Raw genomic sequence first — 17,103 nt, forward strand, 5'->3', positions numbered from 1 at the left:
CTTTATTCCCCGGCTTCGGGACGCCCCCCCCAGAGACTTGTGGAACGCAGGGGTCAGAGGACGCCGCGGCCCCACCGAGCCGGGCGAGCCGAGACCACGTGACGGCACGCCCTACACGTGACCCGGAGACGCCCTTCCCCCCCCTTCTCCCTCCCATTGGAGGTCTCTAGAGCGGCTGCGCCAAGCGCGTCTGGGCGGGGCCAAACTGGCAGGGTGGGGCGGGGCCAAACTCCGGGCGCGTCAAATCAGTTGGCGCCGAGAGAGCCCGTGGAGCGGAGGCTGGAATCGCGCGGCGGGCCGCCTGAAGGCTCGCTCCGCCCTCCGCGGCCTACCTGGGGCCTTTCCGGTGCGCCCCTCAGCCCTCCCGAACTTCCGGAGGGAGGGGCCGCCGGGATACCGGCGCGCGCCTTGTCTCTGTGTCCCTGGCGTGTGTGGTAGCCGGCTGCTTCCCGGCCTGAGAGGAGGCATCATGTCGGACTCGGACAGTGACGAGGACTCTGCCGGCGGCAGCAGCGGCGGCGGCGGCGGCGGCAACTGTGGTAGCGGCGGCGGCGGCGGCGGCAGCAGCTCTAACGGCGGTGGGAATGGGGGCGCCAGCGGCGACGGCGGGAATGGGGACGCCGGCGGCGGCGGGCCCTTTTCCTTAGCCGGCTTTCTTTTTGGCAACATCAATGAAGCTGGGCAGCTGGAAGGGGACAGCATACTGGATAAGGTGAGCACGCGGGCCGGCAGCTCTGCCTCTCCACCTGCCGAGACCCAACCCCCGCGCCCCGCCCCCCACCCCCACCGCTTCAGTCCTGCCGGTCCTTCTCCGCTTCTCTGGGCCTCGCTTTTCTCGGCTGTCAAAATGAGGCTTGGGATTGGGCTGGCCGAGCGAGCAGTCGAGCCTCCTCTTAGCCCAACATTTGGGATCCGAGGAAGCGTTTGGGTCGGGACCTCCCCCCTCTGCCCCAGACAAAAACCGCTCTCGAATGTTCCTGGCCGAGAGCTCTTGGGACCCTTTATAGACCCTCCTCCCCCAAAAGTGCTCGCTTCTGGAACAGGGTTCTCACCTGCCTTTCTCACACCCAAGAGAAATTATCTCCCTCAAATGAAACGTTTTCCTCTACCTTCTGTTATCGGGGAAAGTCACTTCTTACCATTGCCTCCTCCAGGATTTGTAAACTGCGGCGCCATTCCATTGGCTGCATTCTAAAAGAAATCATTCCCATTTCTCTGATAGACTTTCTTGGAGCATGCAGACCTCTTTCCCCGTATTTATTTTGGTCCTCACTCCGTTTTGAATTCTTCCCAGTTTTTTCCCCTCATTAGAGTATGGTGGCCAGAAATGGTGACTGTACCTTTAAGGAGGGCTTGCCTAAGGTAGGATAGAATTAAAAGATGATTTCCCAGCCCCCCTAGAGGTTCATTCCTTTAGCAGGTCCAAAAGTATCTTGTCGATTGATGGATATGTTTTGGTGCTGTAGTAGGAAGGGCAGCTGAAAATGTAGGAGAGTGGTATCTTAGGGGTGCGTAACTCTGCTTGGTCTCATTTTTCAGGAGTCTAAGAAGCATTTGGCAGGTCTTGGGGCTTTGGGTCTTGGCAGTTTGATCACAGAAATCACTGCAAGTGAAGAGGAAGCGCCTGGAACGGATGGTGTCTTTGTGGATGAAGAAGGTGAAATTGAGCTCTTGGGCATTTGGGATTGCTGTGGTGGTAGGAATGATGGGGAAATCAGGGTTGCTTCTTCCAGTGATCTCTTTTTTTTTCCTCCTCTAGGTTGGGTTAAGAGCACTGAAGATGCTGTAGACTATTCTGATATCACTGAGGTTGCAGAAGATGAAAGCCGAAGATATCATCAAGCCATGACCAGCTTGCAGCCATCCTGTCCCACAGGTGATTCATGGGAAGCTGCCAGCACTCTTGGTGCTCAGTGGTTGCCCCAGCCTTTGGGCTCAGTTACCGCCATAGCCCTTGGGCCCTGGCCCACAGGTCTGCCTTCCTCAGCTTAGCTCCAGCCAGCCTGATGGTCACTATGGCACCAGATGGGAAGCATTTAATTCTTCATTTTGTTAAGTTGTGGATACACTGTTGCTGTTTGATAACTGCCCAGCGAAGATGGTAGTAATCTCTTGTACCTTATCAGCAGGCTCTTGAGCACCCAGAGAGGTCAAATGAAATACTGTTTGTTAAGTACTTGGCCCATAGTGGGTGCTCAAGAAAAGTCTTTTGACTGCCTGCGAAGGTTGAGAACCTAGGGCAAAAATAAGACCCCGTTGAAGATGATGAGGGAATTGAAAAGGGATTAAAAAAAAAGAGCTCCATGAAGTGTGTCAGTGATAGCAGGTGATAGAGAGAGGGAGAGGAGGTTATAAGCACATCTTCAAGTTTAGTTGTTGGGGCATCTCAGTAGAGGGGGCGAGGTAGATCGTAGGAGCCAAATAATTGCAAAGAATCGGGTAAGGTTGGTAAGATGGCTTTGGAAATTAACAGCATGCTGATATAGGTAGAAGGGAGTGACCAGGGAGAGAGAAGAGCAGTGGGGTTAGCGTTACACTTTGAGGGACAATTGTGGTTAATAAAGAGAGAAAAGGAGAAAAAAAAGCTAGTAGTTAGCAGAGAGACCCAGGAGAGCATGATGCTATGGAGATCCAGGTCAGAAGAACTATCAAGGTGTGTCAAGTACATTTCAGAGCTGGAAAAAGATAAGGTCACAGATGTGGGATGGAAAGGGGAGGCTAAGAATTGATTGGGGGGGGGTGCGGTGGGAGAAGGTAAAATGGTTAGTGTGAGACCAGTAATTCACCAGTAAAGTTACATGCATGTGTTTGTAGTGTTCTGTTTGGCAGTGTGAACGTCCCATCTCTTCCACAAAGCCAGGGCTGCATCTCTCATGTTCTGCAGGATCTACAGGATGCCCCATGGGGATGGGGGTGCTCTGAACAACCCTGGGAAGATATTCTGACTGGGCTCTCTCTTGTTTCTTAGATGACGATGACGATTATGATGCAGATTGTGAAGATATCGATTCCAAGCTGATGCCTCCCCCGCCTCCCCCATCAGGATCCATGAGAAAGGATGACCAAGACCTTACTGTGTGTGGTGAGTGTCGCCTCAAAGCCATCATTCATCCTTTGGTGTATTGTCCCAGAAATGACAAGGCCAGTACGGTCTGAAGCCCAGCCTGGAGCAGAAAGGTACCAGTTAACAAAACTGAACTGCTGGGGAGGAGCACACTGATGTTAGGAACACAAGCAGTAGCTTGTGTGCACCTTGGTATGGTCCAGAGATCACGGAGTCATTCTTAACTCCCAGGGTGACGTTCACATACGTACAGATACTATTTTACTGCCCTGCTGGGCTTTATTCACATAATGCTGGCTCTCACACAAAATGTCCAGAGCTTAACCACCATATGGGGAGTCTGACTTTTCAAACACTTGGGATATGATTTTGTAGTATGCTGAAGTCAACGTGACAGTGCAGATGGCTGTCTGTCTTAAAGAAATAGTTTACTAGGCCAGGAGTCCTGGGATGAGGGTTATATAGAGATTTATCAGACCAGCAGGACCCTTGACAAGAGAGGCATCATGATGGAGTTCTGGACTTGAGGGGTTGGATCCTTCAGTTTATTTCCCCCGCCCCACTTCTCCCTCCCTCCCCCAAATGGGGATAATCATAGCACCTACCTCTTGAGTTGTACCAAATTAGCATAGTAAAATGCTTTGTTAATCTTCATGAAGACTATTATTAATTCTAATTACCATCTGTGGTCACTAAGTTGTTTTCCCTTCCCTGACTGTGGCAATTGGGAGAATCCTGACTTCCTTCACTAACAATTGCAGTTCACAGTTACTTTCAGCCCTTTGTGTCCCCAGTTTCAGCCATTTCTTCTTGATCCACTCTTGGTAGAAATATCTTGCTATCGGTTTCTCTTTGCTGGCTTTAGTTTGTTGGCTAAATGATCCTAAATTCCATTAACCTTTCCCCGTAGGCCTGGCTTTCTGGGCATTTTCAATGTTATCCTCAACTTGCTGCACATTCTATAGGTAGTGGTGCCCAGAACCGGCTGTAATGTAGCCTGTGAGACCCCCCCCCCCCAATAGCTTGACCTTTTCTCCCGCTCCAGCCTCTTCCCCAGGCTTCTGTGGGGTTACAGAGAGGGCTGTGTTGATATGGCTGAGATTTTGTCCTCTTCTAGGCCATAGCCTTAGGGATCCCAGGTACGAGGTCAGTTTGGGGATTTGTCCCAGTACTGGGAATTCTGTCTGTGAGTGGTGCCTTGACTGAAGTGGGGCTTGAACCTCACCTTGCTTTAAATGATGAGGATGCTTCTTTGTTTTGTTGCAGCAATATCAGAGGATGGAGATGGCATCATTCTGCCTTCTATTATTGCCTCTTCCTCCATGACCTCAGAGAAGATAGACTTCAGTAGTTCTTCCGATTCCGATTCCGATATGGGTCCGCAGGAATCGAGGCAAGCGGAGCTGGAGGGCACACTCACTCTACCTCTGGCTGGGATCATGCAGCGCGATGCCACAAAAGTATTACCCAGTGTCACGGAGCTTTTTCCTGAGTTTCGACCAGGCAAGGTATGGTGGGTTTTTATATTTTAGGAGGCCTGTGATATGAAGGTGGAAAGAGAAGGGAAAGGAAGGCGAGCTCAGACTTAGTTGAGCACATAGGCCATGGAAAAGAAGATCATGTACTTTCCTTCCAAGGAATGAATGGAAACCAATGAAAAAATCCCCTCCCAAGCATTTCTTTGCTTACCTCTTTGTAGACCATGAAGCTTAAGTGTTGGGAAATTTAAAAAAAACTGTGATAAGTTATCAGAAGTGTCATGATATGTAACGTGACCTAACTTATAATTGCTCCGGTTTGGATGGTGCTTTAATTGTTCCTTGCTCTGAAGTGGGAAGGAGCATAACTGGTTAACCTTGGTGAATCAGTTGGAGCCAGGAAGTGTCGGAGCCAGCGCTCACACTCACTCAGGCCTCCTGATCACGAACCCAAGACTCATTCTGCACCCCTCTACTGCTGTTCTTTCACATGCTCTGGAAGGGCTACAAAGATAGATAGGTGGAATCCCCAAGATTCTATGGTATATGCATTAGAGAGGGGATAGATCAGTGCTGGGGGGTGGGGGTGGGGCGTAAATGCAAAGGGAAGGGTAGTTACTGACCCAGGAGAAACAAGGAAGGCTTCATGAAAGTAGCATTTGCGTTGGATGATAGGGACTAAAATAAGCCAGCTGTTGTAAATGCAACCTTTGGAACGGAGGTCCTACACTGTTGGGTGGCTCAGTACGTGGCGAACCGTGGTCTGGTGCAGAGCTCTGTGCGTGATGTTGGATCAAGAATGGCAATAATCTAAGAGTTTTTGTGTCTTGGGCTACATGTGGCCTGTGCTCTGTGGGAATTGAGGGGGAGCGTTTCTAGAATAGCAGGGCTCACTTTGAATTCCTTCTTGGATGGTTGAAGCTGGATAGGCTGATGGGAGAAATGACTTAAGCGCTATTCATTGTGAAAAGCAGTGATAGCAGTGGGTGGTATAATTGTTTAGCCTTCCATTTGTAGGTAGATCAGACTAGCAGTTAGTAACCCAGACTTCTTCCCCTATGGCTTTGTAAACCTTGGTACTATCTTCTACCCAACAAGCTTCTGTTTCGGTCTGGGACTTTGAGACTCTGCTGTCGGGACAACTGGCCTGTGCGGCGGGTAGCACAGTGGCCCTGGAGTCAGGCAGCAATCCTCCTCCTGTTCTAGGTGTTGCGCTTCCTTCGTCTCTTTGGCCCAGGGAAGAACGTACCGTCTGTTTGGCGGAGTGCTCGCAGGAAAAGAAAGAGAAAATATCGAGAATTAACCCCTGATGATCAGCTCCAGGACAGCGAATGCTCAGGGGACTCTGAGTTGGAGAGGAAATCATCACTGTGGTCCTATGAATATGCTCCCCCTCCCCCTCCAGAGCAGTGTCTTTCAGACGATGAGGTAGGCACAGTAGAGGCCAGTCATCCCCAGTGGGCTAAGGTTCCTGACAGTTGTCAGTGGAGAATCTTGGCTTGATATTACAGACTTCTCCAGCTGGACTTTTCCAGCTGATGATAGGGGGAGGGCAAACCTTGACTCAAGGTCTGATGAGTCTTGAAGAGTAGGTGAGATGCTCTTGGCAACATCATTCCATGGCTTCTTCCATCCTTACCCTTAGGCAAGGATATCTTTTGCTCAAACTCTCCTTGGGATTCTTTAAAGTCATTTCATTATGACTATTGCCTCAGCAGCAACAAGAAGTCTGGGGTTCTTTGTCTTAATTCATAAAAGACATTGCCCATATAGAACTTGGTGCTTTGAAGCTCAACAAAAGATGGGCCTCCGTCTCTTTCCCTGTTCTACTGTAGATCACGATGATGGCTCCTGTGGAGTCTAAGTTTTCTCAGTCAGCTGGAGACATAGACAAAGTTACAGATACCAAGCCAAAGGTAGCGGAGTGGCGCTATGGCCCTGCCCGTTTGTGGTATGATATGTTGGGTGTCCCTGAAGATGGCAGCGGGTTTGACTATGGCTTCAAACTCAAAAATGCCGAAGAGCAGCCATCTCCAGAGCCAAAGAAGGCAGAGAAGGTGAGGTTCTTTGATGTGGGGGAGGGGGGGGCAAAGGGACAGGCTGGAAAATGTGGCTCACATTGGGCCATCTTTGGCCACTTACCAATTTCACTCTTCCTCCGCTCACTTCTGTTTTCCTTTTTTTTAACCAGCTTTAGAAATTGAGTGTCCTTAACTCGTGGGTGTCTTGTGAGCATGCTCTCACAGCATGGGTCCTGAAGGCAGGGCGGTTACTTTGTCCACACTATTGGTCTCAGGTCCCAGCGTCCTGATGTCTTCTCTACTAATGCAGGATTCAGGCACTTCGGAGGAAGCAGGGGATCTTCTGGCTGATGAGAACTTTCTGATGGTTACCCAGCTCCACTGGGAAGATGACATCATCTGGGATGGGGAAGACATCAAGCATAAGGGGACAAAGCCTCAGCGGGCCAGCCTTGCGGGCTGGCTGCCCTCCAGCATGACCAGGAATGCCATGGCATACAATGCTCAGCAAGGTGGGAGGGGCACAGACTCCCTGAGCTTGGGGGGAGCAAAGGCAGGGGAGTGAAAGGTGGGATTGGAGACCCTTGGGATGTTTCTGTGCTGGGGAGGCTTTATTGTCTCACGAAATATTGAGCTGGAAGTGTGTTCCTGAACTTGGAGAAATCTGTCTGGAGTTTGAGCACTTTGTGATGAGCACCTCATCTTTTTTCAAACTGCTCGCAGGGAAATAAAAAGTGAAAAATGCTGTTTTCACCCAACCTGAGATGTGTTTATTTCTCCTCAGGCAGACAGCTAAGATAACTCTCCTGGCACAATTGACTTTTTCTATCTCCCCTTAGTCATGTTGGAATGAACGTTTGCCCATCCCTCACTTGCCTGCTATTAAGGACCCCCCTCTCCCATCTTAGGTTTTACTGCCACTCTGGATGATGACAAACCTTGGTATTCCATCTTCCCGATTGATAATGAAGAACTGGTTTATGGGCGCTGGGAGGACAACATAATCTGGGATGCCCTGGCCATGCCTCGGATCTTGGAGCCTCCTGTCCTGACACTTGATCCAAACGATGAGAATCTCATACTGGGTATGGCAGTGGCCACGACCAGTGTTGTTCTCCCCATCTGAGTGGCTGACTTATAGAATCTGAGGGCAGGAAAGAACCAGGGTGTGCTGGAGGGGAGAAAGGGAGGAGAAAGAGGTACAGGGAGAAGTCCTTCCTGCTTTGCTGCAGGCTGGTTTCCTGGACGAGGCAACCATAGAGTGTACTTGGAGGAAAGAGGAGGGATGGCTAGATGGCACAGTGGGTAGAATGCTGGCCCCAGAGTTGGAGGGAGGGGGCTTGAATTGAAATCCAGCTTAACACTTACTAGCTGTATGACTCTGGACAAGTCACTTAATCCCAATTGCCTCGCAAAAATAAAAAGAGAAAGAGGTGAGCTGGGGAGTGGCGACAATTGCCGCTGTGTCTGCTTGATGGTTCCTAGTTTGTCAAGGGTAGCTTTGAGAGAACATCAAGTATTTGAGTAGTGGTGAAATGTGTATTCACATAATTTTATGTGTTATAGAAAAATCTTTTTACATATACATAAGGTCATATGTCCACACATAAAATATGTGTCTACATAAACACACACACAAGGACGAACAATACCTGGTTGGTTGGTTAAGGGTAATGAGAAAGGGATTTTCTGGAGGGAAGTCAAAGATCAGTGCGTACAGTGGGCTGCTCTCCATGATCTGGGAAGGATTCCCTGCCTGCTTATCAGCCCAGTAAGGGAACACAGAAAAATACTTCTGCTTTTCCTTAAACCATAGAGGTGGTTTTCTATTCAGCCATTCTGCTTATCTGAACCTGTTTCCTCATCTGTAAACAGAAGGTGGGGTGGGGTTTGGGGGGAGGGGGAGGGAGAATTCTGTGTTTTCCTGGGGCTGGCCCTTAGAACTACATCCATCTCCCTGGACCGTGTTCCTGAGTCATCTTTGTTTGATTGTCAGAAATACCTGATGAAAAAGAAGAGACAACATCGAATTCCCCTTCAAAGGAGAATAAGAAAGAATCTTCTCTAAAGAAGAGTCGAATTCTCTTGGGGAAAACCGGAGTTATTAAGGAAGAGCCCCAGCAGGTCTGTGAGGAGATTTGGGGGATTGGGCGTGGGGATCTTTGGGCATTTGAGGAGCTCTCTGAGTGATGGCCATTTGCTGCTGTGTGATCAGAATATGTCCCAACCGGAGGTGAAGGACCCTTGGAACCTGTCCAATGATGAGTTTTACTACCCCAAGCAACAGGGCCTTCGAGGTACCTTTGGAGGAAACATCATCCAGGTAAAAGCAACTTTCTATGGAGGGAGGGAGAGGTGGCTCCTCGGACAGTCTTTTGGGACTGCCTCGTGGCTCTGGATCAGTTCTCCAGCCAGAGGCTGTGTGTTGCCTCTTCCAGCATTCAATTCCTGCGGTGGAGCTTCGGCAGCCCTTCTTTCCCACCCACATGGGCCCTGTCAAACTCCGGCAGTTTCACCGACCACCTCTGAAGAAGTACTCCTTTGGGGCCCTGTCACAGCCAGGTCCCCATGCTGTCCAGCCCTTGCTGAAACACATCAAGAAGAAAGCCAAAGTAAAGCCTTTCTGGGGGGAGGGAGGGAAGGTGTACAGGAGCAGGGTTGAGGCAGCCATTGGTGGGGCCAGGATGGTGTGCCTCTGGCTTGCGGTGAAGTGCGTTCTAGTCTCAGCCCTGTGCTCTGATGTGGCCTGTGTTTTCTCTGTGTTGGGCAGATGAGAGAACAAGAACGCCAGGCCTCAGGTGGTGGGGAGATGTTTTTCATGCGCACGCCCCAGGACCTGACAGGCAAAGATGGAGATCTGATTCTTGCCGAGTATAGTGAGGAAAATGGTCCTTTAATGATGCAGGTCGGCATGGCAACCAAGATAAAAAACTATTATAAACGGGTGAGTTTGTTTAGGGGATCTGCCTGTTGTCTTTACATGTTATGATGAGGTAACTAGATTTGTGTTCCTCCTCTCTTCCTTGAGCCCATGAGCTACTTTGGGGACAGAACTGTGTGTGGGTTTTGTGTGTATGTATACTTCACCATATCCCTGTGGGGCTCGGTGTGATTCTGTGCTCACTTGGAGGGATGCTGTCTATGTTTGCTCACACTGCCTGGGTCTGTTTTCTTCCTAGAAACCTGGAAAGGATCCTGGAGCCCCTGATTGTAAGTATGGAGAAACAGTTTATTGCCACACGTCTCCGTTCCTGGGCTCTCTCCATCCTGGCCAGCTTTTACAGGTAAGAAATTCCCTCCCCTTCCCATTCTTCACCCCGCCCCCTCTATTTTAAGTCCTGTGTAAAGGAAAGAATAGATGGCTCCCAGTCAGGGCAGGAAAGGTCAGTCATGGGAGGATCTGAATGGGGTCATCAGGGCAACCTAATGAACCTCTAAGTTTCAAATTTTCATGGGTAGCCAACAGTTGAGTGGATGATAGAAACAAATTTTGGTTTGTATCAGGAGTATAGTATCTTGATTTTTTTTTTTTTTTTTTTTTTTTTTTTAAGACTGTAGATTTTTCTTCCTGAATATCATGTTCTGAGAATTAAGATGAAAGTGAATTTCTTTTTTCCCAAGCATAGGTGAGGAGAGGGAGTTCAGAAACATCTGGGTGACACAGAAGTCAACCTGGAGTTATAAATTTGTCTTGGCTAATCGCCCCATCCTCATTCCCCCTCCCCCACTGTGCATTTGTTACATGTGGAAAATTGAAACTTGGCTATGTTAGTCATGGTCACTTTGGAGCACACCTGAGCTGTGCCATCTGCATTCTCCAGTCCTACGGACTGCCTTTGGCTCTTTGCAAAGCACGTATAAGCTTTCTCTAAGGCAGCCTTTCGTGCGCCCTGCTGCAGGGGCCCGCTGTGCTCACCAGCCTTGTCTCACCATCTCTCCTGAACGTACTGGCCATTCCTTCTGTTTCTTGGGCCTTCTAATGTGGGCTTAACTTTGTCTTGCCACTACAACCTATTTCCTGGCTCACTGCTAGTCCTTGATTCTTTTTCTCGCCCTCTCGAGGCCGATCCCTCCCTTTGTCTCTGTATATATACTTCCAGCATTTAACACCTTTTTCGGACTGTGGCACCCCCTTTCTGCTTTGTGTTTAATTTCCTCTTTCATGCCTTTTTTTCCCCACAATGACATGCTAAATAGCTTTCCCCTTTAGTAGTTCTTAAAAGCCACTTCTAAGGTCCTAGGCTTCCAGGGATAGTTGATCTCAGTGTAGCTTGCTCCCTTGTGCATCTCTCTAAGAGGTAGGTTTCTCACACAGGTGATAGTTGAGCTTCTTTACTGAGATGGACTACTAAGCATGAACTGTGTGCACTTCTCTATTCTCTTTTGGCATTCTGGGATTTTGTTGGTGCTAGAGACAGTTTAGACATCAGCGAGACCAGAGAACAAAGACATTTGGTTAGCTTCTTCTCTGGCCAGGCTCCTCATCTAGTGCTTCTCTGGGTCTCATTTCTCATTCCTTTTTTCTTTCTAATAGGCATTTGAGAACAACCTTTTTCGAGCTCCAATTTATCTTCATAAGATGCCAGAGACAGACTTCTTGATTATTCGGACACGTCAGGGTTACTATATTCGGGAGCTGGTCGATATCTTTGTCGTTGGCCAGCAGTGCCCCTTGTTTGAAGTTCCTGGTCCCAACTCCAAAAGGGCCAACACTCACATCCGAGACTTTCTGCAGGTCTGATTTAGGGGAATGGATCAGAAAGGGACTGCGCCCAGAGGAGGCAGGTGCTTCTCACCTTCCTCCTGAACCCTGGGAGATTTGTCAAAAAGATCATTTGATTGTTTATTGGTTTGTTTGTTCATCTGTGCTTTGACCGGCAGGTTTTCATTTACCGCTTATTCTGGAAGAGTAGAGACCGTCCCCGACGGATCCGTATGGAGGATATCAAAAAAGCTTTCCCTTCCCACTCAGAAAGCAGCATCCGGAAGAGATTAAAACTCTGTGCCGACTTCAAGCGCACAGGTAAGGGGGGTGCCGGCATCTGTGCCAGTGATGTCTTTCCTTGAAGTCCTCGTCCAAGGCGCACTCTGTGGCTCTTGGCCATCCTGCCAGAGGCTGTGCATGTGTGATCTAAGGTCAGATTTCACCTCCTGAGTTTTTTCCAGGGATGGACTCAAACTGGTGGGTGCTGAAGACTGATTTCCGTTTACCCACCGAAGAAGAGATCAGAGCTATGGTGTCTCCAGAGCAGTGTTGTGCTTATTATAGCATGATAGCTGCAGAGCAGCGCTTGAAGGTAACTCCCCTACCTTCTCCTTCCTTGTAGCTACCGCTGGGCTCTGCTTCTCTTTTAGCTTTTGAGGAAAACTTAGGGTTGGAATGGGGGATGCTGCCTGGTTTTTTTGGCCAGAAAAGGTTCTGAATGGATGAGGTACTTCCTGTGTTCTGAGACATTGGGAAGGTGTCTTTGATCTGAAAAAGGCTTGTTTTATCCATTTGGGTGGTGATTGGCGCCTCCTTAGTGATGGTGGTGATAAGGCGGCTATGTGAGCAGTGAAGTCACTCGTGGGTTGTTCCCAGCATCCATCAGGCAAGCCAGAGCGCTGCAGGTACAGTGTGAAGAAACCCAGGATAGGTTTCTAGTTCTCTTCCTTCCCAAGTAGGCAAGGACCAGGTGTCTTGAGCTGCCTTATTGCCTAGTAGGACTTCAGTTTTGAGGAACTGAATTCAATTAAGACTGGGATGGTGATGTCCAGGAAGTGATCAATCTTCACTGTGGACCTTGAGCATCTATTGACTTTAGCTGGCCTGTAATAAGTGCTTGGGAAACCACGGAGGCCATTTTGGCTCTATCCCCTGAGACAGTTAGGCTGGCATGGCCGCCTTTCTTTCTGCCTCGAGGACAGAGAATGCTTGTTGGATGACTTGTCCACACTTGTTTTCCTCTCCAGGATGCTGGTTATGGGGAAAAATCTTTCTTTGCTCCTGAAGAAGAGAATGAAGAAGATTTTCAGATGAAAATTGATGACGAGGTAAACTTTGTGCTGATTCCTGGGAGCTCATCTCATCTACTGTTGCTTGCCGTTTTCAGCCTTAGCAACCAGCATGACAGTTTGCCATCCGCCTTCTCATTTCCCAGTTGTGTCCTGGTGTCCTGGGGATGCCATCTCACATGGAAGAAAATGAGGGTTGGGAAACTGGTTCAGTCTGTAGCGCAGAGCAGAAGGAAGTTGTCTGCAAGCAGAAACAGGAAAGGGAAGTTAGCGAGGGTATGGGTCGGGAAGTAGTTCTGTGCTATTCATTTACTGAGGAGAGAAATTGGGCTGGGAGGAGTGGGGAGAGAGGCAACTGCTGATTTAGAAAAACTACAAAACGGTCTTTGAGCTAGAACTTGGAACCAGGAATTAACCACGGGACCTTTGACACATAGTTTCATCAAAGCAGTTCTCTCTTTGGGCCTCAGTTTCTCCTAAACTAGCAAGTGTGGTCAGGAAGATGATTTCAGCAGCCAGTGATTAAACGTCTTGTAAATGGGGAGAGAGTAGGAGGAGCCTTATAGTCAATAAGTAGTGGGCTTTGGCCCCATGGTCTCGGGATAGAGACAACTGTTCAGCCTATCTGGCCCGACTGCTCACTTGGGGAAGTCAAAGCAACTACAAGAAGAACACATGCTTTGGCGTTTCATTTTCATTTGCTTATTGAGGTTGATGGTAGTCTGTGGCCCAGGACTACCGGGAGAGGAGAGGAAGCCGACGGTGAAGTTCTAAATGTTGAAGAGCAAGTCTTTTCAGTGGTCAGCCAGTTAACCCACTACTGAGACAGTAGGAGAAAGGAGAACGGTTCTGGGCCCTTTCAAAGGAGCAGTTCTTTTTTTGCGGGGAGGGGGGAGTTGAAAGACTCTCCTACTCTCCCATGGGCCGTGCCACTAGCACTCTGAATCTCCTCCCAATCCAGGTGCGTACTGCCCCCTGGAATACTACAAGGGCTTTTATTGCAGCCATGAAGGGCAAGTGTCTTCTGGAAGTGACTGGGGTGGCAGATCCTACAGGTTGTGGGGAAGGCTTCTCCTATGTGAAGATTCCAAACAAACCAACCCAACAGAAGGTGAGATTGTAGCCATGTCTGTGAGGGCGTGTGCAAGGTGACACTACTGGGAGGGGCATTATCTGCAGGCTTGGCCAGAGGGCTACCTTCAGAATGGTAGGCTAGTAGTGAGAGTGGATATTCTGGGGTTTCCTCACTGTTTTATGTTTTGAGATAGGATGATAAGGAACCCCAGCCAGTGAAGAAGACAGTCACGGGAACCGATGCAGATCTCCGTCGCCTCTCTCTAAAAAATGCCAAGCAACTTCTCCGTAAATTTGGTGTGCCGGAGGAAGAGGTTGGTGTGGAGGAGGCTGACTGGGCTTTGTGTGGAGGGTAAAGCCAGGAGTCAGGTGTGAGGGGCAGTCTGGGGATTCCTAAGGTAGGTCGGCTGACGATACACGTATCAAGGCTTAGTTTCCCCAAAGTCGTCTACTTCAGCCACTTTGGTCCTCCGATCCCTCAGCCTGTTTCCAGAATGATTTAAAGAGGTGCATGTTATATGTGTGTGCATGTTGTCACAGATCAAGAAGCTGTCTCGGTGGGAAGTGATCGATGTTGTGCGCACCATGTCAACAGAACAGGCTCGCTCTGGAGAGGGGCCCATGAGTAAATTTGCCCGAGGGTCAAGGTTTTCGGTGGCTGAACATCAGGAACGTTATAAAGAAGAATGTCAGCGGATCTTCGACTTACAGAACAAGTGTGTTGCTAAAATGCAGTTAGCTGCCAGAGTTGGAAAGGGGAGAAGGGGCCTCTCGGAAATGTATCTGGATAGGCAAGAGGCTGAGGTTCTGCAGGAGGCCAGTGCTGAGCAACTCGGCATCTGTAGGAAGGCTGTCATGTCACTGTCCCGAGAGACACAAGAAGGGGCATCAAAGAGACAGAATGGGCTAGGATGATTTATCCTTTTGGATGCAACAGGCTCTGGGGCTGGGAGTAGTGCTAAGGGAGCTAGCTTGGCTTTGGGATAGCCTAGTGGAAGGATTGATTTACCATCGGTCTCCTTTGGCTTCCTTCCTTCTCTAGCTGGCACGGGCCTCCAGCACTTTGTCAAATTTGCTTTTTGTGACTAGTTCCAGTCTTTATGGTTGAGTCCCTCTGGCATCTTAGTGCCTTGGAGGTGGCCCTGAGTGATGTTCATTTCTTAACTTGCCTGATAAAATATGGTAGCCCTTTGGTTTATGCCGGGGTCGGGCTTTCCCTTTGTCATGCTGGTTTTCATGGTGGTTTCACTTTCAGAGTTTTGGCATCGACTGAGATTTTGTCAACTGACACTGATAGCAGCTCAGCTGAGGACAGCGACTTTGAAGAAATGGGAAAGAACATTGAGAATATGCTACAGAACAAGAAAACCAGTTCTCAGCTATCGAGGGAACGGGAGGAGCAGGAGCGGAAGGAATTACAACGAATGCTACTGGGTGAGGAAGGTGCCAATGACAAGGAAACGGGCAAGAAAGAGAAGAAGGACAAAAAGGGACTGTGTACGTAACACAACGTGATATGCGGCAGAGTGTGGCGCAACAGGAAAAGTGGGGGATGAGATTAGAGAAGCCAGAAGGTTAGTAAAAAGGCGGATTGGACTGTGAAGCTCAGTGAAGGAGAAATCAGAGAGAGGGGAGTGAGCGAGCCCTATCAGAAATGATGGGTACTCGCCGTCTCTGATAGTTGACGATGGCTTAAGAGCAGCTACTTAGCTGCTCTCTCTAGTTTAGGTGCGCCAATAACATGAGGGTGGCTAGGGAAGGTAGCTCAGTGAGAATGTTGGACTGACGTTGTGATGAACAGAACTTCTTGTTTTCCCTTGCGTTCCCTTGCGCTTTCTCTTCCAAACCAGTGTTTTGTCCTGTCACCTTACACGTCTTCACTCAGGGCAGAGAAGATGCTAGCTCCTCGTGGTTACAGGGAAAGGCTTGTAAAGGTCATTTCTTTCACCAACAGTGAGCTCTGGAGGCTCTCACAAGGATGATGACACGGCCTCCGTGACCAGTCTTAACTCTTCAGCCACCGGTCGCTGCCTTAAGATTTACCGTACCTTTCGAGATGAGGATGGGAAGGAGTATGTCCGATGTGAGACAGTGAGGAAGCCTGCTGTTATCGATGCCTATGTGCGCATACGGACCACGAAGGATGAAGAATTCATGTAAGTGTGTGGGCTCGGAGCCTTTTTATAGAGCGTGGCTGACCCTTAAGAAAGAGGAAGTCATAGCTTGACTTTTAGCAATAGTGGTAGTGTTGAGATACTGTTCATTTGGAGCTGTGAGCTCTGCTCACTCAGGTTGACTCCATTTCCCTGGGAAAGCTGATGGACGTCAGGTTTCCTTGGCAGGTTCCTAAGAAGATTGAGTTGATGTATAAATATGTATACATATATTGCATTTAACATAGACTTTAACATATTTAACATGTAGTGGACTTCCTGCCAGCTAGGAGAAGGGGTGGGGAGGAGAGGAAAATTTGGAACAGAAGGCTTTGCAAGTGTTAATGTTGAAAAGTGACTCATGCATATGTTTTGTAAATAAAAAGATGTAATAATAGTAAAACAACAACAACAAAAAAAGTTGACTGTGGGGGGATAAGTTTAGGAAGGTGAAATTTTTCATTTCATCTGTGGGTTTCTGGTTTTTTAAATAAAGGTCAGCTGCTTTGCTGGTCCTTGGGGGATGTGGTAAACTTCCCCTAGGGGAAGGAGAGAACGTTCGTTCCTCGTACCAGTGGCTCCTCTGAGCATACGGAAGAGGCTTCCCAGGAAAGGGAAGATGGTGGCATTCTGGAGGCTTTCTGTGTTCAGGCCCCAGATCATGTTACCATCTCCCATTATACTTGGGTCGATTCTCCCATTGCTGGACCACTGATAATACAGGCTGAGAGAACCTGCTGGGAATCTTTGTTTCAGTCGGAAATTTGCCTTATTTGACGAGCAACACAGGGAAGAGATGCGGAAGGAACGCCGGAGGATTCAGGAACAATTGAGACGATTGAAACGGAACCAGGAAAAAGAGAAGCTAAAGGGTCCTCCTGAGAAAAAGCCGAAGAAGATGAAGGAACGGCCTGACTTGAAGGTAACGCCTGACTTGAAGGTAACTCCTGACTTGAAGGTAACGGTCTGACTTGAAGGTAATGACAAGCATCCACAATAGGAATGTGGGGCACAATAGGCTGTGGCATGGCACAGTGGACGTGTATGGAACTTGAGTCACAAAGACCCGAGTTCAAATTCTACCTTGGATAATTTGCTATTCTATGTGTGTATGTGTACATTATATGTGTATGCCCACACACATACATATACACATGTAAGCGTGTGTGTGTATATGTGTATGCCATTTTATTGGGTACCCTGAAGGGAGGTGCAGTGTCAAGCCCCATTTTGCAAGTGAAGCAGATTTAGGGCAGACTTGGGTGCAAGTGAGGAATCACTCCTTTCTCACCCCTTCTGTTGAATGATGCTCGCCATCA

The 17,103-nt window shown here is 48.8% G+C and overlaps 1 protein-coding gene across 3 annotated transcripts in view; it reads left to right on the top strand.

The window, feature by feature from the left end:
• Window positions 1–239: 239 nt before the first annotated feature.
• The window catches only part of TAF1 (TATA-box binding protein associated factor 1), a 38,402-nt gene continuing 21,538 nt past the window's right edge, over window positions 240–17,103 (top strand). The window contains exons 1-24 of one of the 3 annotated variants that reach the window (XM_074276996.1): window positions 240–712; window positions 1,540–1,657; window positions 1,760–1,876; window positions 2,969–3,082; window positions 4,331–4,572; window positions 5,749–5,970; window positions 6,378–6,599; window positions 6,874–7,075; window positions 7,472–7,648; window positions 8,560–8,687; window positions 8,779–8,886; window positions 9,002–9,175; window positions 9,334–9,507; window positions 9,743–9,847; window positions 11,098–11,298; window positions 11,445–11,586; window positions 11,730–11,860; window positions 12,516–12,596; window positions 13,519–13,668; window positions 13,826–13,945; window positions 14,172–14,347; window positions 14,887–15,128; window positions 15,586–15,787; window positions 16,574–16,706. In XM_074276996.1, the coding sequence (XP_074133097.1) occupies window positions 470–712; window positions 1,540–1,657; window positions 1,760–1,876; window positions 2,969–3,082; window positions 4,331–4,572; window positions 5,749–5,970; window positions 6,378–6,599; window positions 6,874–7,075; window positions 7,472–7,648; window positions 8,560–8,687; window positions 8,779–8,886; window positions 9,002–9,175; window positions 9,334–9,507; window positions 9,743–9,847; window positions 11,098–11,298; window positions 11,445–11,586; window positions 11,730–11,860; window positions 12,516–12,596; window positions 13,519–13,668; window positions 13,826–13,945; window positions 14,172–14,347; window positions 14,887–15,128; window positions 15,586–15,787; window positions 16,574–16,706 (3,924 nt within the window). In that variant the 5' untranslated portion in view covers window positions 240–469. Of the gene's footprint in view, window positions 713–1,539; window positions 1,658–1,759; window positions 1,877–2,968; window positions 3,083–4,330; window positions 4,573–5,748; window positions 5,971–6,377; window positions 6,600–6,873; window positions 7,076–7,471; window positions 7,649–8,559; window positions 8,688–8,778; window positions 8,887–9,001; window positions 9,176–9,333; window positions 9,508–9,742; window positions 9,848–11,097; window positions 11,299–11,444; window positions 11,587–11,729; window positions 11,861–12,515; window positions 12,597–13,518; window positions 13,669–13,825; window positions 13,946–14,171; window positions 14,348–14,886; window positions 15,129–15,585; window positions 15,788–16,540; window positions 16,707–17,103 lie in introns of all 3 variants that reach the window. The other 2 variants (XM_074276997.1, XM_074276998.1) reach the window with 2 other exon arrangements.

The sequence above is a fragment of the Sminthopsis crassicaudata genome, chromosome X (genome assembly GCF_048593235.1).
Source record: "Sminthopsis crassicaudata isolate SCR6 chromosome X, ASM4859323v1, whole genome shotgun sequence".
Classification (NCBI taxonomy): domain Eukaryota; kingdom Metazoa; phylum Chordata; class Mammalia; order Dasyuromorphia; family Dasyuridae; genus Sminthopsis; species Sminthopsis crassicaudata.